Here is a 26690-nt window from a genome sequence, read left to right as displayed (position 1 = left end):
TGTGTGATATAACCAAAGAGATCTGGCCCAGAGGCTGCAATGCTTCAAGGCCAGACTAAACAGACAGCTGCAAACTTCATTGTGGTTGGGTGGCAGCAGTTTGGAGCACATTTTGGCTCATATCAAGCACAGCTGCAACATGTTTTCTGAAAGCTTATTTGTCTTAGCACATGACATATTAGGTGATGTTGTTATGAAAGGATGTCACAGCAGTGATCTGATGAAGCATGGCAGTGGTTGTAGACAAAGTAGTTTATAGTGCTTTGCTAATGGAATCTATATTTTCACAGAGTATGTAGTATCCCATGTAGCTTTTCAGTTTGTTAAGATGCTGTTGATTGTTGTGGCAATCTGCGTGACTGTTAAATGAAGACTTTATTCCTTTTATATGTAGTATTTTCTGTACACATGCAGATGAACAGGTGTATGTCAATACAACATTGCATAGAAAAAGCTGAAAATTGTTTCCTTGAAGCTCACCACTTCAAAACACTTTTCGTGTGTGTGAGAGAGTATGTCCATGCTTACATATTTATGCATGCTTTTTGTGAATAAACTATGTGTAAATGTGCATCTTTGTGTGTGACAGAGTGTGCATGTGTGTGTAGGCTACAGTATGTGCATGAGTGTGTGCGTGTGTGTGTGTGTGTGTGTGTGTGTGTGTGTGTGTGTGTGTGTATGTGTGTGTGTGTGTGTACATGCGTGCATGTGTGTAAATAAGTGTGTAAGCATGCGTGCGTGACATTGACGGCATGCCAGGCTGGCTACCTGGGGTAGGGGAGACGCCCGCTGCTCTGCCCTGCTCTGTTCTGCTCCACTCCACTCCACTCCACTCCACTCTGCTCTGTTGTGCTGTGGTCTCCCCCAGCAAGGCTGCAGGCAGGAGCTGGCACGTGAGGCCCTGTCTGCACCCAGCATCATTGGTATGCTGAGAGAGTCACCCAGCCCCAGCGTCCATCTCCACGCCCCAGCCTCTCTGCCTCTCAGCCTCTCTGCCTCTCAGCCTCTATGCCTCTCTGCCTCTCAGCCTCTCAGCCGTGCTCAGGCTCCAGACTCGACTCCAGCCACAACCGCAGCTCCAGCAGAGCAGGCAGGGACCAGAGGCGTGGAGACAGAGAGAGAGACAGAGGCAGGCGGAGAGTGATGCAGACATGATGCTCCAGCTTCCTACAGCACAGCCCGGCAACAATGGAGCTCATCAGAGTGTCATTACGAGCAGCGTGTGATGCCACATGAGTGCACACACATGCACACACAGACACACAGATAGACACACACACACACACACACACACACACACACACACACACACATCCACGTCCTAAAATGAGTATGCACACACTCACACTCACACACAGACAAAGACGCCAACATTCATTTGTCTGCAATCATATGCTGGCACCCGCTGTTGCACAAACACACACACACACCCACACACTCCCTGACAAAAAAACACACACACACAGCCCTTTTTCTCATTGTGGAATAGCCTGCATTAATAAATGTATACCCTCCCATTTTCTTATCACAAAATAAAGAACAACCCCTGTCCCCTCCTCAAAAAATTGGAAACAAATCAGATGAATACATATGTGTCTGCCTTCACAAAAAAAAAGAGAAAGACTCCACGTAATTTGAGGATTCCTCTTAATGCAGATTTGTCCATGTTTCTCAGGACAAATCCCTTTGGTGCCTCTGCTTGATGTTCAGCTGATGTGAAGCCTGTGCGCCGCCTCTGCCTGCGCTGTTATCACCAGCCCTCCTCCCCGAAAGAGGGGAGCTAACAGCAGGTGGCTGCAATGCCTCTCCTGCAATCACTGTCAATCTTTTGTTTCATTACCGCCACGCACAGAGCTTATTATTGCGGGGCAGCTCATTTGTCTTTGGGAAGAAAGGAAAAAAAAATAAACACCAAAAAAACTTTGCCGTCGAACAAACTGGGCTCTTGGGTCCTCTGCTGCCGTCCATTAACAGCAGGAGCAGCAGAGCGGGCTGCAAAGATGCCTGGGTAAAAATAAATAAATAAATAAATCAGGGAACTTTCCTCTCCCATTCTCCTTCACAGCCAGCCCAAGTCCCTATTGGATTCATTGCCTATAGCTCCTTGCACCCTGGTTCTCCCACTGACGATACATTTCGCTTATTAGTTTTGTTTATCCAGGGGTTGTGGTTTACTGTTGCCAAGAAACAATCAAACCTCCAATCCATGTGCACCTTACAGTATATATATATATATATATATATATATATATATATATATATATATATATATATATATATATATATATATATATACAGTACACAGTATACAGTATATATATATATACAGTACACACAGATATATATATATATATATATATATATATATATATATATATATATATATATATATATATATATATATATATATATGTGTGTACTGTATGTCACTGTGTGTGTGTGTGTGTGTGTGTGTGTGTGTGTGTGTGTGTGTGTGTGTGTGTGTGTGTGTGTGTGTCAGTGTGTGTATGTGTGTGTGTGTGTTTAAATATGTGTGAGGTTTCCTTTTCCTCCAGCTCCATAAGCTCTGCTCTGCCACAGCAGCCCTTTGATGGGAGATGGGAGGCGCTGTGAGCGCACGCTCTCCCTGCATGAAGCCCATCCAAACATTCCATCAGTGAGGAGTGGGGGGTTCTGCAGCAGCAGGGTGGATGGACGTGTGTGTGCTGATGCCGCTTGGCACAAACCCACGCCCGCTTACACGCCCTGGCCTGGGCTCTGGAACGTGTTCTCCTTGAGTGATTCTGGGGCAGTGTGTGGCCAGTCTGTGTTTTGTTCGATGTCTTTTTTTTTTGTCCTTTGGTCCCTTGGCACCTGATAGCTGAGTCATATCTTGGCGCCTATTTATATAAAGCAGCCTACAGTTATCATTATGTGTGTGTGTGTGTATGTGCGTACGTGTGTATGTGCACGCACACAATATCCTTGGTTTCTAGTCGCACATATAAATCACCTCCATCACTCTCTGCCTGTCACATACAGCCTCTCACAGTATTTTGCTTTGTTGAGATTCTGAGCGCTCTCTCTCTCTCTCTCTCCCCCCTTGTCTCCCTCTCTGTGGATCATCGATACAAAGCTGGTTTGAGCGGGTGCGCAGCAGAATAATAAGGCTTTCAGGAGCCAGGGCCAACACTTGGCTGGTAATTAAGGGCCTGGCGCTTGGCGTTTGATGGCGAATGAAAGAAAATGGCCCTGCTCTACCCCATTTGGCTGGCTGATTGCCGACTGCCGTCTCTCACCTGAAGTTTGGACCCGTCCGCTTTTGTGCGCGTGATTACGGGAGAGCAGGCGACACGCACGGGTAATTGCAGCGCTGGTGGAGTAGCATTGTCCCCGCAGCCTCATAAATACACACACACATTCACACACACATACACACAAAAAACAAGTTATGCAGGGATATATGACACACAAAGTGACACATAAATACAGACACACATACATACCTGTCAAGAGGTGCAATAAAATCACCAACATACGCACACACACACACACATTGGTACTGTAAGTCTTGAGTCTCCTGGCTATAAACTGAAACTGGTTAAGGGAGTGATGAGAATGTTGTGCATGTTGCCTGTAGTGTTTTAGTGAGCTTTTCCTTTCTCCCTTAATTAGATTTGTTGTTGTTATTTTTATTTTCAACATCATTTGTTTGATTTATCACTGTGTGATTTACTTCTTTTGATTCAAATATTTATTGAAGATGTTTGAACAAAGATTGCATCTGGACTTATTTAGACCCTGTACCTACACAAACCTTAAAAAAATGTCATTAGGCCAATCAAGCAGAGGTGTGGTGTGTGCACAGCAGTGATGGTGGCTGTGTTGCAGGGCAGTAATGGGGGCTGTGTTGCAGGGCAGTGATGGTGGCTGTGTTGCAGGGCAGTAAAGTAATGGGGGCTGTGTTGCAGGGCAGTGATGGTGGCTGTGTTGCAGGGCAGTACTGGGGGCTGTGTTGCAGGGCAGTGATGGTGGCTGTGTTGCAGGGCAGTAATGGTGGCTGTGTTGCAGGGCAGTGATGGTGGCTGTGTTGCAGGGCAGTAATGGTGGCTGTGTTGCAGGGCAGTGATGGTGGCTGTGTTGCAGGGCAGTAAAGTAATGGGGGCTGTGTTGCAGGGCAGTGATGGTGGCTGTGTTGCAGGGCAGTAATGGTGGCTGTGTTGCAGGGCAGTAAAGTAATGGGGGCTGTGTTGCAGGGCAGTGATGCCCTCCTGGCCTGCCTGGCTGCATGGCCTTACTACCACTTGGATAATGAGCAGACACTGTGCTGCTCCTTCTCCAGTCACACACATCAGCTTCTCTTTCCCTCTATCATTCATCACGCTATCTATCTCCTCCCTGTCTATCTATCTGTCCTTCTGCTTGCTTTCCCTCATCATGCTTAAGAGACACTAGCTGGCTCAAAGTATATACAGATATTTTTTTTTATTATTATTTATTCTTAATCATATTCTTCAGAAACAAATGTTCAATGTCAACTTTTAGTACATTTAGTAATGTCAAAACATTTTAGTCATTAATCAGAATGTTAGGAATTGGAATCAAGGAGACAAGTTTCAGCTACTGCTACTTTAACATCTTACTTTAACATCTTTTTCAGTAGAACAAATTGTATCTGTAAAGCCTTATAACACTTAGCTGGTGAACCCAGACGAACCCGATAGCGAATTTGAATTTGCTTTGCAGATCCGTCTGGAAAAGAGCCCACTGATGCCCATTTCCGAACATCCCATTTTACTACTTCCAGGAGTGTAAACGTGTGTGTTCACACCAGGAATACATGTAGGCCTAATGCACGGCTGCTGTGGAGCTGCTACTACGTCTGCTACCTGTCTAAATGGCCAGAGATAGACAATGAGCGACCTGGGCTGGAGTGAAGACCAGAAAGTTGTCATTGTCATTGTTGAAGTAAGGGATAATGTATTGTCCGCCGGTAATTATCAGAAAATAAGTCCCGACAGGAAGAACAGAACCCCGACGCGCAGCGGAGGGGTTTTGCTTCGACCTGAAGGGACTTATTTTCTGATAATTACCGGCGGACAATACATTATCTCGTTTATTACACGGCTACTTGCCAAAACGAGAAAAGAAACCTAACACAATGAATCTTTAAAAATGATTTTGCTACCGTTTCGTGTCTTCCGCTGACAAAATAAATAGGTCGCCACACAGATAGAACATTTATATAGAACACAGATAGAACTTTTAGATAGAACACAGATAGACAGTTTCAGGTGTTGCATGGCAACGTCTTACTAGCTTACTTTCCCTTTCAATGAAATTCCATTGCAATAAGCGAACGGAATTCTTGCGGAGGGATATGAAAGACGTTAATCAACCCGTTGCCATTGACAGCAGTGATTATATACTTTGCCGGTAATTTATATAGATTTAACATAGGCCCGAATGTTGGGAAGGCCCATTCATGTAAATGGAACTTTCTGCAGCACTCTGAAGAGCCGTGTAATAATTGTGGTTCAACAATGACAATGACAACTTTCTGGTCTTCACTCCAGCCCAGGTCGCTCATTGTCTATCTCTGGCCATTTAGACAGGTAGTAGACGTAGTAGCAGCTCCACAGCAGCCGTGCATTAGGCCTACATGCATTCCTGGTGTGAACACTTATTACTCTGATAATTACCGGCGGACAATACATTATCCCTTACATAATACCCCTTTCCACACATAGTAGGCCAAGATAGACAAAGACAACCTAATATTCACAAAATCCAACCTTTGATAAATGCCTCAATACTGTGTAGCTGGCTATCAGGAGACCATAGCGACTGTCTACAAAGTGCAACACAGGAGGATTGGCTACTGCAGCCTGCCTCTTTCTGTTCGCAAATATCACTTTGTCATTCATGTTTGAGCAATGTTTGACTTTTGATTCATTGATCAAGGAGAATGTCTAATGTGTGGACAGGCAAACTTTCCAGCTTTACCAAACAGGCTGTTGTACTTTGTTTCCTAGTTCCTTTGAATAAAATGTAAACAAAATAATCAAAGGAACACACCTTTTTGGGAAATTTGCTTTTTTTACTGTCTACCCCAGAGTTAATGTAATAGAATACTTACCCTTTCTCTGTGCATGCAATAACCAAGACTGACACCATTAGCCTAGCTTAGCATACTTCACTGGAAGTGTGTTACAATAGTTAACCTTGAGTTAGCCTATAGCTTAAAGGTTCTTTCTGTAGTTCTACTACAGAAATATGTCTGTGTACTACAAAATATAGTCAATGCTTTTCATAATGTATAGTAAATTGTGAAATTAATGTTGCAAAGAGAATAAGCATTCTTAGCAAAATACTCTACAATTCTCGATTTGAAGAAACATAGGGGCTTATGCACAGACATGTCAATCATGGAACAATCATGGAGAAACCTAGAAAAATCTGTATATTCCCAAATAACATATTTGGATTTTGTTACATCCCTAGTTGGTTAATGTGTGTTTGTGTGTGCGCGTATTTGTGTGTGTGCGGGTATGCATTTCTCTGTGTGAGTGAATGAGAGAGAGAGAGAGAGAGAGAGAGAGAGAGAGAGAGAGAGAGAGAGGCAATAACAGTGTAAGGATGCATTAGGGACAGGAGGGGTGTATCATTTGCATGGCTTAGGGGTGGGCATCGTGACAGCCAGTACTGGCCCCCTGTGGATTAAGCACAACCTTGCCCCCATAAACACACACACACCACCTACCCTCACCCACTCCCCCTCTCGAAACACACACACACACACACACACACGCACACACATACAGTGCACACACACACTCCCCTCCTTACTCCCTCGACCCCTCACTGTAGCCCCAGCCCGGCGATTACATAAATGAATAATGACATCACGTCTCAGCTGCATGACAGGTCAATGATCACCGCTGCCCCGCAGACAAACTCCGGTATTCCAGAGGAGCAGAGGGGCCTGTCTGGGAACCGGGCGGACGGGCTGTGTGTGTGTGTGTGTGTGTGTGTGTGTGTGTGTGTGTGTGTGTTGGGGGGGGGAAGGAGAGATGAGAGGCCAGTTTGGTGGCTGATGTGGCGGTGACGGAGCTGATGATGGCTGGGCACGAGAGGCAAATGGAGGGGAGGAAATAAAGAGGAAAGATTTTACGGAACGGAGCGCCAACAGAGGAGGCAGCAATCTTCTCCCCTTCCCCACCGCTACAGGGGCACATTAGGCTGAATGTGGGTCAGGCAGCTCCAGTCACGTTGTGACAGTTACCAAACTGGAACAGGAGAGGAAGGAGGCGGGGGTGTGGGGGTGGGGATTGGGGGGGTGGTGTACGAGCAGAGGCAAAATCCAGGGAGTCATTACATTTGTGTTTTTAAAGGTGCACACCATGTCATCTCTCGAAGGCGCTGGCCTGCTCCCTTGTGGGACTCATTGAAGAAAAGGAGAAAAAAGAAGGAAAAAACGAAAGCAAAAAACATCAGCATGTTCTTTTGGTGCAATTACCCTGCAGACTGCCCTTGTATGTGGCATCTTTTGGATGTTACCAGTGAAACACATCTCACCCAGCGCTACTCACTCCGGTGCTACCCAGGGTGCTGGGGAGAGATTTGGATTTATTCTGTGTTATTATTCTGTGTTTTTTTTTCTCTACCTAGTAAATATGAGCTGAGAAGATCTACCAAGCCCTTGGCGTTTTACAACAGCAACATGTGCAGGGTGAGATCCGGCTGCTATTTTTAACATTAGCAATTAAAATAAGCTTTACAGTTGAGTAGAGGGATGGGAAAAAACAAACATGGCCATGACTTCTACAAATATCGAAGAGGGAGGGAAATATTACTGTGTGTGTGTGTGTGTGTGTGTGTGATGTATGTATGTGTGACATGTGTGTATGTGTGACAATTGTGTCTGTGTGTGTGCCTGTATGCCAGTGTGTATGTGTGTGCAATACTTAAAGTGTGTACCAATGTGCATGTTACTATCACTGCATACACTAGTGCAAATGTCATGGTCAGTTTTACATGCTAGCATGCCAAAAAAAAAAACTATGCCAATGTTTGTGATAATTGTAAACATGACTACACATCATCAGAAATCTCAATTCTAGTGTAAAGGGAAGTGGGTTAGACCAGTTAGCCTATAGCTAGCCTACTGCTAAAAGAGGGCTTAAGGCAAACTGATATAAACCACCTCCAGTGAATCATGCTAAGCTACTAATGCTGTCAGACTGGGTTATTGCATGCACAAAGAGGAGAAGAGTATCTTCCTATCCAACTCTGAGGTAGACGGCAAATAAGCTAATTTCCTAAAAGTTGGCATGTTCCTTTAAGCGCAATATTATCAGTGCTGGAGTATGAATCCAGGCAGCCAGATGTGTCGGTATACTGCTGGAGTGTCACTTGGTCTGTGTGCAGGAGTGGAATCCATAGCATCCCGATGGGGTACTCGGCAGTGCAATGCTGATGTTCAATGCATGGCCCGAGGCATGAGTTTGTGTGTATGTTTATGTGTGTGTGTATCTCTGTGCGAATGTTCACATTTGTGTGTGTGTGTGTGTATGTGTGTGCGCTCAGTCTGTCCCTGGCCTTGGCACTGAAGCGAGCAGCCCACTCAGTAAGCAGAATTAATGTCTTCTCTGCGAGCGGAATACTAAAGCGCAGACAATCAGCCGGAGAGAGTTTATGGGACAACCGGATAGGGGAAGCTCCTTTGCAGAGCTGTGCTCCGTTCTGATTTCCCAGGTCCCCTTGCAACCACCACACCCCACCCCACCCTCCAAAAAAACCTCTCTCTCCTAACATCCCCATCTCTACCCAAATCAACAGTGTAATCAGATGCCAAGGCTGGTCAACCCTGATTGAGAATAGTTGAAGTTGTATTGTGTGTGTGTGTGTGTGTGTGTGCGTGCGTGCGTGTGTGCGTGTGTGTGTGCGTGCATGCGTGCGTGTGTGTGCTTGGGGGAGGGGGAGGTAATGATGTGGGAGGGAGGGAAAGAGGAATTTACCTTGTTTTGATAGTGACTGAGCAGAGGCCTGGGATTTCTCATAAACATTCAAAGTGGCATTTTGCGTTTCCTCCACGGAGCGGTGGCGTGTTCTGAGGAGCTCCGGCTTAGCATTTCTTTTTTTAAACAACAAAGGGCAGGAGGAAGAGAGAGAGAGAGAGAGAGAGAAGAGAGAAGGAGAAAGCGAGAGAGAAGAAGAGAGGAGTGAGGGAGGAGGGAGGGAAAGAGACTGGAGAGAGACAGTGAAAGCCACACACAGAAAGAGAAAGACACAGAGAGAAGAAATCCCCTGGTGGCACAAAACTATAGGAGCCCCAGCAATTGCAGATGCAACATTTTATCTCCAGCACTCCCCCCATCGCTCTCTTTCTCTCTCTCTCTCTTTCTCTCTCTTTCTCTCTCTTTCCAAACTCTGTGTTGCTCACCACCACCACCACCACCACCACCCCCACACACACCACACTACACACACACACACACACACACACACACACACACACACACACACACACACACACACACACCACACACACACACTCACACACACACTCACACTCCTTGCCATGGATCTGAGAGATGTATTCTCAGCTGTGTTTTGTGTGGGGATTGTGTGCGGCGCGGTGGTGGCAGACTGCTGGCTATTAGGGGATTTATGGTGGTGGGGCCGGGGCTGGCTGGGGCGTCTGCGCGCCGCTGATTATAAGCAACGTGTCAGCCTCCCTGAGGGCGCCTTCTCCCTGCCGACACACTCTACTGCCGCGGCTTTAACACTTCATCTGGTATCTCCCCGGCACCGCTTTTAATTAGCATGCGCGCATGCCAGCGCACGACGCAGCCAGATGCGGAACGACAACGCTCAAAAAGGACCCAAATTTGTGGGACTTGTGTGTGTGTGTGTGTGTGTGTGTGTTGGTGAGACCAGTCTCTCGCTTACCGTCGCCCCACACCCCCTTCCCCTATCCCTCTCTCTCTCTCACACACACACACACACACACACACACACACACACACCTCCTCCTCAGTGAGTCCTCAGAGTTCTGCTCCCCTTATTTTTCGAGCTGTTATCTGTATGTGTGTGTGTGTGTGTGTCTGTGTGTTTGTGTGTGTGTGTGTGTGTGTGTGTATGTTAGAGAAAAAGAGGGTGCAAGATAGCAAGAAGCAGACAATGAAAAAAAAATCAAGAGAAGGAGTTGAATAGAGCAAGAGAAGGGGGAAGAGTGCTTGTCTCCCCGACTCGCTGGTTTTCATCTCTCCCCTCAGTCTGTCTGTATGGAACCTTTAGCGCTGCTATGAAACCTCATGATAGTGTGAACTGGGCCAGCCGCTCTCCTATAGAGTTGCACGTCAGCTCGCTCACCCCCTTCACAGAGAAGGCAGATCGCCAGGTGATAGTCACACTGATATGGAACTGTTTCTGTCACCTGAACTCAGAGCCAGGTGATCATTCCCTATCACTTTGTCATGTCTTCTTTTCTTTTTTTTTACTTCGCTTGCAAACCTATCCTGCCATGGTCTTCTGTCTTGTACAATGACAAACTGCATTTTATATGTGTTTTGTGTGTAAAAATAAATTATCTTTTGATAAACCTGTTGGGCAAGGACTGCAAATGTACTTTGCAATCTGCAACCAAAACATTAATATTAAATATTAAACAACACAATAATATTGAGGATGCTAGATGAGATGTTTTGCACTCTTGAAACTGTATAAATGAATCTGAAATGCATAAATGAATATTAATGGTTTAAAATAGGTATATGAGTGTATACCTATTGTACCAAGCCATGCCACAGTTAATCTACTGGAGGTGGATGCGCTTCTCAAAATAAAAGAATGTGCACCCGTATGAATTATAATTCAGCGTAAAGCATATACAGAGTGTGGATTTCCTGCCTCGTGATAGCTGCTTGTCATCTGCTGGAATAAAGCTGGCACGAGGGTTAATTAGCTAGATCTATCATATTCCACAGGAAGTGGGAACAAACACAGCTAATGATCCATGCTATTCCCCATGATTTTAGAAGGGTTTCTATAGTGCTGCAATTCAGAGAGAGAGAGAGAGATGATGTGATGGAATAAAAAATGAATAGGTATGGATAGAGAAAAGGAGAACATCTCCTAAATCCAATCATATCTAGTGGCATGTCGCACAAAATCTACAAGATTTGTATGCAGATTTGAGTTGCTAATTATATGTTGTTTCTTTTTCCTGTTTCCCTTTCCAGAAAATGAACTTGGAGGAGACGTGGTGAACCGTCGCTCTTGTCTTACGTCTACTGAGGTGGGCAGAGGAGGACGCAGAGGTCTGGACCAAAGAACAATCAAGCCTCGAGTTCATTTCAGGTACGGTCCCCTGCTGCATGCTCCAGCTTTCATACGCTAATAGAGGATCATTTTCTCCCCCGCCCCTTGGACTATCCCTTTCCTTTCCCTTGAACTTCTCTCTCTCTCTCTTTCTCTCTCTCTTTCTCTCTCTCTCTCTCTCTCTCTCTCTATCTATCAATCTATGTATCTGTCTATCTATACCTTCCCAGCCTTTCACAGAAGTCTGTATTGAGTTGGACTGCTAGTGTTTACTGTCAGCAGATGAGTCATGCCACAAATAGCTATCGGTGGGTCAATTTGATAACATACGCAAATGGCGCTTGTGCAGCTCCCTGTCAGCCAGTGGCAGATTGCTGAGGCGGATTCAGGAGAGATGGAGAAGCATATGCTGCTGCAGGGGAGGAAAGAACTTCAAGGTGAAACAAAGGAAAATAGATAACGATATGCAAGAGACAGATGCGTAATCCCTATGTTATACACACACACACACACAAAGAGAGAGAGAGAGAGAGAGAGAGAGAGAGAGAGAGAGTCACAAATACACGTCACATATGACCAACCCCGTACTGTACTTACCAATTTACTGCACAGTTATTGCATGGACATAGACATCCAAGGAACCAGATATAAGGTAAAAGCCTGATGGCACTTAAATAAATAAATGAGCAGGGATTTCTGAACATGTGAATGCAAAACACATGCAATCTTTGGCTTCTTACTGCAGCCATAGGCTCTGATTAAGTAGATTGACGACTTCTTGTTTTTTCATTTCTGGTTTTTCATTGTTGATGAGTCTCTACAGAGGAAAATTAGCAACAAGCCCCTTCATAACCCTATTAGCATGTACAAGTGCCAGAAGTCTACTAAAGTCCAGTTTCATGGGCATTTGAAACAAGGCAAGGCAATAAGTTGGTCCTGTAGCATGGCAACACTTGGCAACCAAAATAGGTTTGTTGTGATTCATTGTGAGTTAAATGCTAATACCTATACCTTAAAAAAAACATCTACAGCTTAGCTAATACAATTTTCATGTAGACTGCCCCTCAGTCACACCACACCTCTCCTGTTCTTTTCTAAGGAACGGGTATTATTTGATTTATATCATCATTAAGTAGTAATTACATGATCAATTACCGTTTAATACACTAATTGTCAATATATAGCAACACACAAGTCTATGCTTGCATACCCCCAAAGTGCTGGTGTGCTACTGTTTTTGACACAAGCATTATGATAGCAGCAAGGATTGGGTAAAATATAACATCATGTTCTCGTCTTATGAAGTTCTATTCTTGGTGAGATGCAATAAATAGTAAATGTGTGTTGCACATGTAAAATTATTGTAGAGAGAGTCCTCCCTAAATCTACTGGTGAATAATACTTTGAAATATTGTCATAGCCTGCTATTCATTTAATATTTAGACATTAGTATTAATGAGACATGGCAGTGTATCGCCATGAAGTAAGAACTGTACTTCTCATTCCTATGTTGTAAGGTGGCTTCAGTTTGGGTTGCAGACTCTCTGCATTTGGCTAGCTTGCTTCAGTGTGTACAGTCACTTTATGCTTTGATGAAAAGATTATGGTCAGGAATAGTTTAGATCCACTAACTGAAGCTGAGCTTGTAATGAGACAGATGTCTCTGAGACTTCCTTTTTTTTCCGAAATCTCCTCACAGAGGTCCTTGGAGAATTTTAAATGGCTCTCATTATCTCAATTAATTCCTCAAAAAATGGGAGGTTAAATTTCAGTGACCCCCCTCCCTTTGAATATTTACTAGTCCTCCTACATTCCAGTTTATGCATTTTAGACTCCTAATGAATCCTTGGAACTGTCTCACATGAAAAAGGAGCAGGCATTATTTATTTGTTTCGTTTGCTTTGGGGTATTCTATTTGAACATGGTGATGCAACGGAACGGTTATTTCTTTTTTTGTATTCCATGGTCCTGAATGGAAATGCATTGTGTTTTTGTCTGAGCCTTTGTTTTTGGATCAGTGCTCGGGCGAGAGACTGCTTGGCGGATGTCAGACAGCCCTTTACCCCAGAGCCCTGGCAGTGACTGTGCTTGAGCGGATGCCGTGGAGTGATAGACATGCTGTGCCAGATTACCATGCACACGTTCATCTCTTTTGACGTGTTCTGATTTGTTGTGTCACATCAGTTTATCTAGACTTTCAAACATGTGATATTGGTGGCCCCGGAACCAAGACGGTCACATGAAATAGCGCGGCCCCTGGTTCTGGGAGCAAGGTACTGTACGCCCATTCAGTGTGTTTACTCGAGCTCAGAAGCATTGTTTGCGAGTGACTCTTTGGGTTCGATGGTGGCATCCACCGGGCCTTGAATGCTGAAATTGCTGTGGCTCCAATCAGACAAAAGGGCCCATGAAAAGTTTCCACCTCTGCATTTAAAAGGGCCCATGAAAAGTTTCCACCTCTGCATTCAATGCACTTTGTTATTCAGAGGAGCGATTAAACGGCTCAGCTCAGAGTCATAGCTCTCATTTCATTTCACAGTCCTGGAGTAAAACCAATACTTTACTTTACAATTGTTTGTCACTCCTGAGTGCACCTCAAAAAATCATCAAAGCTCTCTTTAAAACCCCCTCTATGAATGTACTGAGTGGCTTCTCAATGAGGGGTGTATCGAATAGAGCACAGAAATCAGGAGCGTCACTGCTGAAGTTCACCACAGTTGGTTTGCGAGCCTCTGTCCCTGTGCTCACTCTCTCAGCCAGAGAGGTGGTGTGGACAGTAGCCAGCGCGTCAGACAGATAAGTTGTTGGTTTCCTCGGATTTCTAGAGGTAGGATTTCCTCACATTGCCATGGAAACCCCGGCAGAGCACTCCGAGGGAAACATCTCTGGGTTTTTTTTCTCACCCTCTCCCTCTCTCTTTCTCTCCCTCACTCTTCCCCTCCAAAACACCCCACCGTTTCACCGCCTAATAAGATTTACTGGGTATCGTTGGCTTTGATCATTTTATTTTTCTCGGTTTGAAACATTTATAGCCCTCATAAAAAAATACCAAGGCTTACACCATTAGGCTGAAGGTTTAAGTGCTACTTTAATAAATCATGTTTAATAAGAGAGACATCTAAACATGGCTACTCCTGTGATAGTCAAACTGGTCCGCCATGAATATTTAGCAACATCTGGAAATAACATAATGCTGCCTTCTTTGAATTCATGAACAATTCATATATCCTTTAAGGTGGGCAAATGGAATTTACCTACTATAATATACTATACCCACCTGTATGGGTAAGGTGCTAAAGCTGTGGGCTGATATCCATTGGATTTGTCTCACAATCACAAGGGATTTGATGAGTTCACTGTGAGGCTACAGTGTATGCAGTGTCTTTAGGTGATTATGGCGGGCACAATGCCTTTAAAAAGATACATTGTATATACTGTAATAGTGCTGCTTGGACTGGACTACCTATTTTTGTGTGTTTGATTTCTGCTTCTGCCTGTGAGAGTGTCTACAGTACGTGTGTGTGTGTGTGTGTGTGTGTGTGTGAGAGAGAGAGAGAGAGAGTGTGTGTGTGTGTGTGTGTGTCTGCGTGCGTGCGTGCGTGTGTGTGTGTGTGAGAGAGAGAGAGAGAGAGAGAGAGAGGGAGAGAGGCACTGACAGTCTGACCTTGTTTCCCCAGATGGAGGTGGATGTGCCAGACGAGAAGCGCCATCGCACCCGTTCCAAAGGTACCCGAGGTGTGTCTGCCATCTCATCCCATCTCTCTCTCTCTCTCTCTCTCTCTCTCTCTCTCTCTCTCTCTCTCTCCCATCCTCACTGTGACCTTCCACTACTCCTCTCATCTGCTTGCTCCCCATTACCACAACCAAAAACTGCTTCTACCTTCTCTCTCTCCCTCCTCCTTATCTTTCTCTCTCTTTCTTGTCCTCTTATCTATTTTTATCCACCAATACATCTCACGGCATCACTGACCGCATGAACACTGTCTGATTCAACGTCTCGTCTCTCTTGCAGTTGTTGTGAGAATGGACATTTAAAACTGTTGACCCAAGCATGACTGCATGACACTGTGAGCTGTAGCACACTTTCTCTCTCATGGTCTCTCTCTCTCTCCTTTTCTTTTCCCCTCTTCCGTCTCTGGCTCGCTCTTGCGCTCCTGCTCTTCCTCAGTGCCCGTGGAACCAGCAATACAAGAGCTGTTCAGGTTAGTGCGACTGAGCGCATTTTAGTGTCCCTGCTCTCTGCTGTCATGCTGCCCAAACAAACCAATACAAGTTATACGTTCACACACACAGGCACTCTTGCACTCACATACACATGTGTGCGCGCTTGCACACAGAGGCACACACACACACACACACACACACACACACACACACACACACACACACACACACACACACACACACACACACGCACACGCACGCACACAGACACACGCACACACACACCCACGCACACACACTAAAAACCCATTATGGAAAGGTGAAACATACAGTCGGGTAATGGTTGTGATGTACTCTCAGGTCCTTGTTATTGTACTGAGGGATGCACCTTTGAGATGCTGAGAGCCACTGGGTAATGGCTTCCACTATCGCCCTTTCTTTCTCTCATTCACCATGTTTGCCTCTCTTTTTCCTTCTCTCTCTCACAGTCTCTCTTTCTCTCTTTCTTTTTCTCTCTCTCTCTCTCTGATGAAATATAGCATTTCATGTGCTTTACAGTTTATCACTGTATCTTTCTTATCTGAAAAGTCAAAGTATGTGCGTTGTCAGACATACTGTAACTGATAATGCAGAGGTTGTGGATTACTCCAAAATCTACATCTTAAATATTCCATGTCATTTTCAGTTCTCTGTCTTGTCATGACTTCCTTGCCATTATACTGAGTTGTCCTGTTAATACTTTGCGTTCACTGAAGTGATACAACATGATACTACACACAACTGCATAACAGGGTAGAGAGATCATTATTTTATTTCTCTGATAAATAGATGTGCCCTCATACACTCAGTGCGATTATTTCAGGATGACTTCAATCCTTGAATCCTGAAATGTGCTTATTGTAAGGTAGATCATGAGTGCTTTTATCGACTTATTTATTTATGTATTTATTTATTCTCTGTTTGTTTAGTGCATTTTACTGCAAACATTGCAAACAGCATGAAAATAGGTATGTTTTTGCCAAGTTATGTTCTACATGTGTCGAGACATCCTTCCTCACCCACTGCAGTCACATCCTCCCAACTGCTCCCCCAAACCAGCGACACTCTTTCTCCAGCAGCCGTCATTAACATGCAAACTGGTCAATGGCACTTGTCTAGGGTTAGCTTTGCATTGATCCCCGGAGCCATGTGTCCATGTGTCCCTGTGCCCGTGGTCAAGAGACCCAGCGCATACATACACGTGTGTCCGCCAGTGCCGTGGGGTCGATGGGTTTGCCAGCAGGCCGTCTGGGCCTGGAGCCTATTAGTCACCACGGCCGGTGTAGCAACAGATTAGACCGGCTGGCCGTTCATTAGAGTCAGATAGCCTGGATCGAGCCACAGTGTGTTAGGTAGGGTGTGATTGCTGCTGTCCTGAAATGGCTTTGTCTTTCGACCCCCCCCACCATCTCTATGACGTCTGTGCCTCTTTTTCCCGTGGCGTGAAAAGAAAGATTTTTTGCGACATAAAAAAGGGAACCTTCTCTGCCAGGCCGGTCTGTGTCGATATGGCATTTACGCACCCAATTTCCAGTCCGAACCCCCTGCTTTTCCTCTGCTTTCCACCACTGCCCAAAGATAGCAATTAATCAGGCGATCGATACAGAGCCTATCTCAGAGCAGAAGCCGTCCATAATGCCGATAATGCCTGATCGATGGTGTCTCTCTCCAGAGGCTAGATAGTTGTCAGGACAAATGCAATTTGACTTTACGTCAGGATCTGGCTGGCAAAGATATGATATGGGAGATGTATTGGTAGATACTGTGGAAAATTAAAGAGGATGTTGTGGGATTATACAGTACTGTGCTTTGAACACACACACACACACACACACACACATACACACACATAAACACTGTAAAACACTAAACAAACTACTGGTACACACACACACACACACACACAAACTGCTGGTGTACTGACACACGCATGCATATACACACACAGACACCCTCTCAGTCTGTGTCTCTTGTCATTTTAGCTGCCCAACACCAGGTTGTGACGGGAGTGGGCACGTCAGTGGAAAATATGCAAGACACCGAAGGTAACGATTGGTTCCTCTCCCTACACACAGACATGCATTCCTACTGCAGCTGTCCTCGCCAAAACACACAAAACACCAATCAACAACCGCATCCGTCGCTGCACGATTTATTCCCTGTGGATAAAATTACATGGTGCGGGCGCTGCACCTGTGGCCATTAAAAATCCTGTTGCACCTCTACATGTGATGTTAGTGGCATTTTGATAATTGGTCTACATTATCCACACCATGGCTTCCTTTAAGGGATTTCACTTTTTGAAATACTATTATCCCTCAAAGCCAGATAGCTTTGTCGTGCCAAGTGTGGTGTCTTCCTGGCAGGATTCACAGAGCTTCTAACAGCATTAATATTTCTACATATATTAATATAATTTGCATGTTAATACATGAAGCATGTTTAGTGTATTTAATTCTTTTTTGTATGGCATCCTTGGCTTTCTTATCGTGATTGGCAGGTTCCAACACACCAGTCTAACATGACACACAGACTCCCTTTTCCAGATTTGTCCTGTTTTTCACTACATGCGTATTTAATCCACTATCTATGGTTCCTATATTGGGATATACCTTGCTTGGGCTCCACTTCATCTTTATGTAAAGAGAAAACCGTATTTTGGGCACACATTCCAAGCTTCCCACTCTCAAATTTATTTATGCTAAGTATCCCTGCAAGTCACCCAGTGTGACTGCAGTAGAATTAATCATGTCAACCTTATGTTTATTCATTTTTGACTTATCTCCAATAACAGGCTGTCTTGATTGGCTTGTCCACTCGCTGATAGCCTGCGAGAAGCCAGAGAGGTACTTAGCGGTTGGACAAGAACGTTTGCTAATGCTAACAGCGGTTGGACAAGAACGTTTGCTAATGCTAACAGCGGTTGTTAAGCCCCCTCAGCACTTGTGTTTATGTGGAAGCTGGCAGCAGGGAGCAGACTTTGTTTTAGCATAGCAGTGAAATAGAGAGAGAGAGAGGGGTGTTGCTTTAGAAGGAACCAGAATCTGTGGGCTTTCTGAAACGGTTCTGAAATACAGCCCGGCAGGATGTGATCAAATGAATGAGGTGCTTTAATTATTCAGGGTAATAGTGGAATATAAAGGGCTATCTCGTGAATGGCTAGTTCCAGCTACGTGCCTGTTGAACATGTCCTTGCTCCAAATAGAGCATTGTGGGGGTGACGTCCTATTGTGCTGCGTCCATGTCCTTGCGACGACCGCGTCCCAGCTGAAATGATCTGAGTCCTTCGTCGCCCACCCACCCATCCCCCCTCAGCAGCCATTTTGAAGGCCACTGTATCTTTGATGGACAGGCAAGCTCTCAGCCGTATTGATTTCCATCTCCACAGAGAGAGAGTGCGAATGAAAGAAAGCAAGAGAGAGAGAGAGAATGAGAATGAGAGAGAGAGAGAGATAAAGAGAGAGAGGGCAGAATTAGACAGAGGGCATTGCCATGCAACGCATCAACCCTCGCCGCCGCCGCCGTGACGTGACGTGGCAGGGATTCAGCCACCCACCGTGTGGCAGATAATTAAAGATAACTAAAACAAACACAAACGGCTCAATCCATCCCCACGCCTGGGACTCTCCCTCCCGCTCTTTCACTCTCTCTTCCCCTTTCTCTTTCACTCTCTCCCTTTCTCTTTCACTCTCTCTCTCCCTTTCTTTCTCTCTCTCTCTCTCTCTCTGGCCGCCTCTGTGAGCTAATTTCTACTTCAGATGGCGTCGTCCTCATTTGCATGCTTATCAAAGTGTTTTGACTATCCGACAGAAGCCACTGAAAGAAGGTGGGATCATTAATATGTTAATTAGTCCTCTTCCCTCACTCCATGCGGGCATGCAAGTGATACTCTCAAACCTTGCTTCCCCATTCACGTCCTGCCCATACGCCACCACCAAAAATGGCCCCTCCACACACACGCATACATGCCCACGTAGAAAATGCTAATCATTTTGCCGTGAATCACGGCCCCATGCCTGTTTAAAATAAAGCTATATTCAGTGTTTTGGTGGATGAATTCCCACCGGCATTGGAGATGTGACTAGTGTGTGGCAAGATGTGCCTTGCCTCCTTTGTGCATATTTTAAATGTCGGTGCCTCGATAACGCTATCTCCCTGCCGCCCGGCGTAGCACTGTGCTAATAAGGTGGAGCCAGCGCCGGGGAACCTCTGGAGAACTGCACTCGTGCTCTCGCTCCGCACAATTATTTGTTGTACATGTTGAAGCCAGAGATAACCCAGTATCCCGCTATAGGGCTGTAACTGCTTGTGTAAGCTCTTTTCAGTGGAGGCTTATAGAGTTAAAAATAGAAGAAAAAAGAATAGATTTCCATCCTGGACTATCACCTGGTTATGTGTCTCTTGATCCCTCTCTTTCTGGCAGATTCCAACATAGTGAGCTCATAGTAATGACACAGTGAATATTATATGGCTGTCTAAATGGCAATATATTGGTGTTTCAGTTCATATTTAAAATCTAGCTGCCCGTTTACATAACTATTTGTAAAGTAAAACTACACAAAATAACACAAAAATAACACATATCTGCTTTGGAAATATTCTGAAGGCCAATGTTTTCTCCGTCCATTATCATTATTCAAGCAGATAGTGATAGGTATCAACTGCCCCTTGAACCAACTGATTGTTGCTTTGAGGGCAGGTAAAAAAAGTCGTAATCAAAGAGATATAAGACCCTTTTGAACGGGCATGCCCTTATGTGTTTCAGAATTGATATAGTCTGTATTTCTAATGAACATTATAAGGTCTCAATTCTCTCTACACTGAACCTGAGATCAGTCTGGTGATGGCTTGACTCTAAGTCTCATAGAAATAAAGGCCTTCTACATGCTTGGATGCATCTCCATATTTCTGCGTAGAATCCGATACATTTTCAAAAGCACATCTCAAGAGGGACAACAAAACAAGTCTGCTCATCCTCCATGAGGTTGGCATTGCGAGCACACCAAGGACTAACCACCCATGCAGTCTGCTCAGGGCCAGGTGTATTATTACTGTGCTGCACACTTCATATGCACCGTGATGGACAAGTTCCGTTCCTTTCTGGGGCATGGTCAACACGCCCCCGTGAACCAGCAGCGGAATTACAGCGCTGCCTCAGACAAATTACACCTTTGATGGACCTCTGGCTCACGGAAAAAGGAAAAAAAAAATAGGCGACAGAGATGATGAATGGCAAACATATTAGAAGTGAGAGAGATCCAGTCAGAGAGAGATAGAATAGAGAATGGTTAAAGAAAAGGGGTGAGAGAGGGAGAGAGAGAGAAAGAGAGAGGGAGCGAGAGAGATAGAATAGAGAATGGAGAAAGAAAAGGGGTGAGAGAGGGAGAGAGAGAGAGAGAGGCAGAGACAGAGAGCGTGGTGGAGGTGGATACTGGTGGCTCAGTAATTATGAAGAGAATTAGTAGTGCACTCTCTTCCCTCTTCTCCAGCACCTAACACCCCCATTCACCACACACACACACACACACACACACACACCTACTCCTACTCTCTCCCATGTCGACTGAGCACAGCAAAGAGATGAGACATTGCAGGTAACTGCACATGCTGCCTGAGTCATCCGAGCCAAACGTCCCAAAAGCTTTACAATGCAAACACCACCCTGAGACCGTCATGCCTCATTTTTAGTTGGCAGCAGCATAATGACCGAATCATATTCCCAAGCACATCCTAGACTTTCACAGACAAACACAACTACTCCTTTTGAGAGCAAACTTATAATGCCCAGTCACAGACGAACATAGTGAAAGGAAGAGAGTGTGTGAGTTGTGCAGAGGAGAGGACGCTAAGTACATCCTACTGTGCTAAAGCTACACCTACACCACACGCAGCTTATGTGTCATTCAACATATTTGTTCAACTGCAATAATGTTGCCTGCATTTCAAAATTTCAATATTTTTTTCCAAGGTCCGTCATATATCTTTATAATGCATGTGAGAATGACAGTGTGTGAGCCCACATACTCATGCCTACATGGTCAATAGAGAGAATAACAGCCTCACCTCAGACTAGGGCTTCTTTTACTCCTAGTACACACACACACACACAATCACACACACACACACACACACACACACACACACACACACACATACACTCCCATACTCACACACTGACATACACACACTCACACACGCACACATACTAATTTATTTTGGAGTACCACAGTATAAGTCTGAAGTGGCTTCTAGAGGACATGGCTGTGAATAGTTGGCCATCGCCTCCCCTCCCTGTGAGAGCACTAAAGCCAAACAGCTGTCACACCCTTTATCTGGAGAGGGATAGAAGAGATGGAGAGAGAGAGAGAGAGAGTGCAAAAGAATGAGAGAGACCCTTGTGCACCAGACCTCAGCTCTTCCCTCTGCAGAAATGCCGTACTCCAGGGACACCCTACTCCATGTCCATTAACAGCCAGCGTCCTCACCGAGCACCTTACTCCAGCCCTGGCAATTGAAGGCAGCAGGCGCGACCCCGGCAGAGCCTCTCCGACTCAAGCAGATAGCCTCCTCCAGCACGATAGCCCTACTCCAGGGCCATCATGGCCCCCCAATCGTGCCTGAGGACCTTACTCCGGCCCCGCAATTTCCACCGAGAGGCTAATCAAGCCTCCAAATGGGCAAACACCGGGGCCTGAGAAGCCCCATCTCCCCCGCTCACCACCACCACCACCCCACCGGCTCTCACGACCTTGCCTCTCTCCCGGGGGGAGGCCGGGGTGATGCAACAGGGGTCAGCTCGGCGCCTCCGAAACAGGTTCAGCGTCCCCACAGTGTCATTAAATCTAATGAATACGCTCACCTCGACCCCTACGCTGTCTTTCAGACGGACGTTGAAAAGGGGGCTCGATACATGTGGGTGGGGAAGTCAGATGGCTACATTGTGTTTTGATAGTAAGGTTGTGGTGTGTGTGTGTGTGTGTGTGTGTGTGTGTGTGTGTGTGTGTGTGTGTGTGTGTGTGTGTGTGTGTGTGTGTGTGTGTGTGTGTGTGTGTGTAGGTGTGTAGGTGAGAGCGTGAGTAAATAGGTGAATGAGTGAAGCTCGGAAAGGTAGGCCCAAGAACACTGAACTACTTGGCAAAGTGGCTCCACTGTCTGGTAAAAACTCTTGTAAACCACTGAACACAGAAGACTGTGAGAATAGATCAGCACAGTGTATTTAAAACGACATTGGCTTTCGGAGGAATCTGCATTCACCTTCTCCAAGTGTTGTGTAAGCACACAGCTCTGCTCACAAATCAGGCAATATGAATTTTAATGCTATTCAGATTTCCCATTTGACTTGTGATCTATTTCAAGCATGTAATCAATCAAAAACACTGGAGGACAAATAGAAGCCCTATGGTTTCTTTACAAATGACTACGACACACACACACACACACACACACACACACACACACACACACACACACACACACACACACATACACACAACTCTGCTTTGTCTGACAACCATGTTGGTGACATTTTGTTTCCAGCTTACACATGATGCACCATAAATGAATCATGAGAAAATCTGTGAAAGCTGAATTATTCATGTGCAGAGAGGTAAAAACAAAGAAGCGCTGTTATTATTTGTTAATAAGACAGCAGGATAATTAGGAAGCATTCTATTTTCACCTGATGGTTCCATCGCAGCACAGTACATCCTGTGCTAGGAGGCCCACGGGGTATGAAATAGTACTTCTCCATGGGTTTCTATTTTGTCAAAGTTACCCTGGTTATAGCGCATCACGCCAAACTATAGCTTTAGTTCTTCGTCTATGTACAGTGGCATGAGGACATAATGTCCAATGATAGATGGGTTCATATGCTTGCTAATTCATGCTTGAATGCAAGCTAATTATTGAAGCGTAGATAGGCATAATGCGCACGACCTTTGTGTGTTAGCCCAGTAGAGTACAGTGTGTCTGCAGCTCATGATAAAGATTATGATTTTTTATGTCCGTGTGCTGTGGCTGTCTGCGAGAGAGAAAGAGATGATTAACCTCTTGAGCTAACGGCTAATGTGCTTCATGATTCACAACCTGCTTTCGTCTGACCTCGAAGGGGGCAGACAGGCAGGCCTTATGTGGTCCTTTACAGACAACCAAGAACAACCACTTCCACCACCACAACCACTCGCAGTGAACAGTGATGTCATTCATGACCTACCTAGACACACACACAGGCACGCAAAAACACACACACACACACACACACACACACACACACACACACACACACACACAGGCACATCAGCACACATCAGCAAGCACTCACAATAACAAGGCTTACATACCTCTCTCAACCTCTTCTGTACCCCACTGAATGACTGCAATTACCATCAATTGAGGAGAAGAAAGGCGTTTGCTCATTATGCCAAATGCTGGGAGAATATTGACGTTTGGAGGCTCATTTGGACACGTTCGTATCGGTTTTCAATTCACAGCTGATTTCTTATTTATTTATTTTATTTTATTTTTTTATTTATCGGTTTGCTTTTTTTTTACCTTCACAGTAGCCCTGAGCTGGGGCTCTTGATTGCCATGGCTGCAGCTGGGTCTGAATAATTGCCTGTCTTGACAGGAGCGTGTTTCAGGCACTGAAGTCGAGTGCTCTCTCTCTCTCTGTCTCTCTCTCCCTCCCTCTCTCTCTCTCTCTCCCTCCCTCTCCCTTTCTCTCTAACCCCTCCCCACACCAATGTATACCTCATTTGGATTCCGCCGACAGCCTGGGGCCTGTATTATTCATGGCTTGACAGATAGCACTCACTAAAAGCATTGGCACGCAGCCAGGTACTGGCACGGCGCTAGCACAGCATTGCACCTTGCTGGCTGAGAGAGAGAGAGGAAGAGAGAGAGGGAAAGAGAGGTGGAGCAAAAGAGAGGGATGAAGGCTGGAAAATTAAAAAAGAGGGCAGTCTGTCTGTCTGTCTCTCTCTCTCTCTCTCTCTCTCTCATAAACACACCACACACAAGCATCTCTCTTTCTCTCCCTCTCTTCCTCTTTCCATTTCCCTACCCACACTCTTTCCCCCACTTCGCCTGCCTCTCTCGCCACCCTCCCACGCACACACGCATCCAGCCGGGTGGCTCCTCGTGCAAATCCAGATAAGGTCACATTAATCAAAATCTGGCCCATCAACCAACCCGCCCCCCCCCCCTCAGCCCCTCACCTCATGAGGAGAGCACCCCCCCATCACCACCACCACCACCAGCACCATATCAGCCGCCTCCTGTGACATGTCTGTCACTGCCACCCGCATTTCCATATTTAATTGGAGGTTTAATTTGATCAGACTTTGTTACTGCACGTCTGCAGTCAAATGGCTCAGGATGGATTCCTGAACAATGGGCGCCGTTCCCGGAGTCTAATCAAATTCCTTTGTGAGGCGCAGTAAGTGGCAGGGAGAGTAAGGAAGCGTAGCTGGCGATACATTCTCACCCGAGGTGAAAAGGAAAAGTGTATTTTCCTTAGCGTTAGGTGGCAATCATGCATTGTTAATCACACGATGCATCGGTAGTGTGGCTGCCATGGTCGTGATCGCTGACACTTGGCATTCATTTTGGTACATGGTGTTCACATGCCTAAAATATGCTCCAAGTGAAAAAGAGGGAAAGAGCCTTTGTGCTCACTGGTGCTCTCTCATTTCACTGGGCTGCCATGTATCTGCCTTTTTGTTCTGTTTTTTTTTTTTGGGGGGGGGGCTTTTTTGTTTTCATCTGCCGTGTTTGTTATTTCTGACAAGCCAGCCACCACCTTCCACTGTAATGTTCTGATAAACAGGTGGTGTTTATGCTTTGTCTGTCTTTTTTCATCCCTTGTTTTTTTGCTTTCATTCTTTCATTTTTTTTTTTTTTTGGTTAAATCCGCCTCCCGAAGGAGAAAAAACATCAAAGGGAATAAAAGATCATGTGTTGTGAGTGCTAAGCATGCCAGCTTATGGGGTTGCTGTGTGTGTGTGTGTGTGTGTGTGTGTGTGTGTGTGCGTGTGTGTGTGTGCGTGTGGGGAGAGGGTATGTGTGGAGTTGGTGGGGTGTGGGGTAGGCAGGAGGGGCTGGTTAATGTGTGTGTGTGTGTGTGTGTGTGTGTGTGTGTGTATGTGGGTGGTGGGGTTGTGAGGGATGCAGCCGGCCGCTGCAGGCCCTCCACTAGTCGGGCACATTATGACCCTCCCCCAAAAACCTTCCTCCTCCTCCTCCTCCTCCTCCTCCTCCTCCTCCACGCCTGCCAACCAAATTACATCAATGTCAGGGAGCCGGGGGGAGCAGGCGAGGGAGGTAGCCCGGCCGAAAAACACAAGCAGGGCAGGACAGCAGCGCAGCACAGGGCCCCAGGATGGGAGGCAGAGGCTAAACTCTGGTGAGGGAGATTTTTCAGGGCTGGACGCCCTACACGCTGATCTGATTGTGAGCCGTTGCTCTGTGAGCGGTCAGCGCTGAACATGGTGTTTTTGTGTTTGTCTGGCATATGGGGCCAGCAAGGGATGGAAACTATTTTGTGACCACATGTTGATATGCTATAATATTGCTTCTTCTTCTGTTAGCATGGCCGTCACACACACACACACACACAGATGTGTCCATTTCCTACATGGAAACACTGCTTGAGCTGGATGGAAGGTGGAGACCGAGAGACAGTGAGCTGCTGGATGTTGAGCAGCATGATGTTGGAGAGGGCGTAGGGTGCAGCACACACCGCAGGCTCCCCCACCCCACCCCTCCCCTCCCCTCCCCACCCCACCCACTCGCCCCCCTCTCTGCTGCTCTTAATAATTAATCGCCTCCTACAGTATGTGACTGGAGAGTCACCTCACCTGGGCGCTGGGAGAGTACATTGCCTGCGCCGCACGCCGCACCCAGAGGACCTGGGGTGCCACCCGCGCTGTAATTAAGCAGGAGTCCTGAGGTGAGATTGGGAGGGATGCTGTGCCGACGCAGCAGAGACAGAGGGAGAGAGAGAGAGAGAGAGAGGAAGAGAGAGGAAGAGAGAGAGAAAGGGGGCTGCAGGGAGAGCCTGTGGTGGTTGTGGTGTCAGAGCCCATTTGCCAGCGCCGTCGCCCTTGGAGCCGCGTGGCATCAGTCAGCTGTGCCAGCACGGAGGGAGTGCTGAGGGAGTGCTGTCCCTCACCCCAGGGCCGATA

The 26690-nt window shown here is 46.0% G+C and overlaps 1 protein-coding gene across 1 annotated transcript in view; it reads left to right on the top strand.

Moving 5' to 3' along the window:
* The window catches only part of myt1lb (myelin transcription factor 1-like, b), a 91384-nt gene that overhangs the window by 18505 nt on the left and 46189 nt on the right, over nt 1–26690 (top strand). The window contains exons 2-5 of the mRNA XM_048227578.1: nt 11226–11343; nt 14982–15030; nt 15473–15506; nt 17490–17552. Of these exons, the coding sequence (XP_048083535.1) occupies nt 14982–15030; nt 15473–15506; nt 17490–17552 (146 nt within the window). The 5' untranslated portion in view covers nt 11226–11343. The remainder of the gene's footprint in view (nt 1–11225; nt 11344–14981; nt 15031–15472; nt 15507–17489; nt 17553–26690) is intronic.

This window comes from Alosa alosa, chromosome 19, assembly GCF_017589495.1.
Source record: "Alosa alosa isolate M-15738 ecotype Scorff River chromosome 19, AALO_Geno_1.1, whole genome shotgun sequence".
In the NCBI taxonomy this organism is placed as follows: Eukaryota; Metazoa; Chordata; class Actinopteri; order Clupeiformes; family Clupeidae; genus Alosa; species Alosa alosa.
This window is presented reverse-complemented; position numbering and strand designations above follow the sequence as displayed.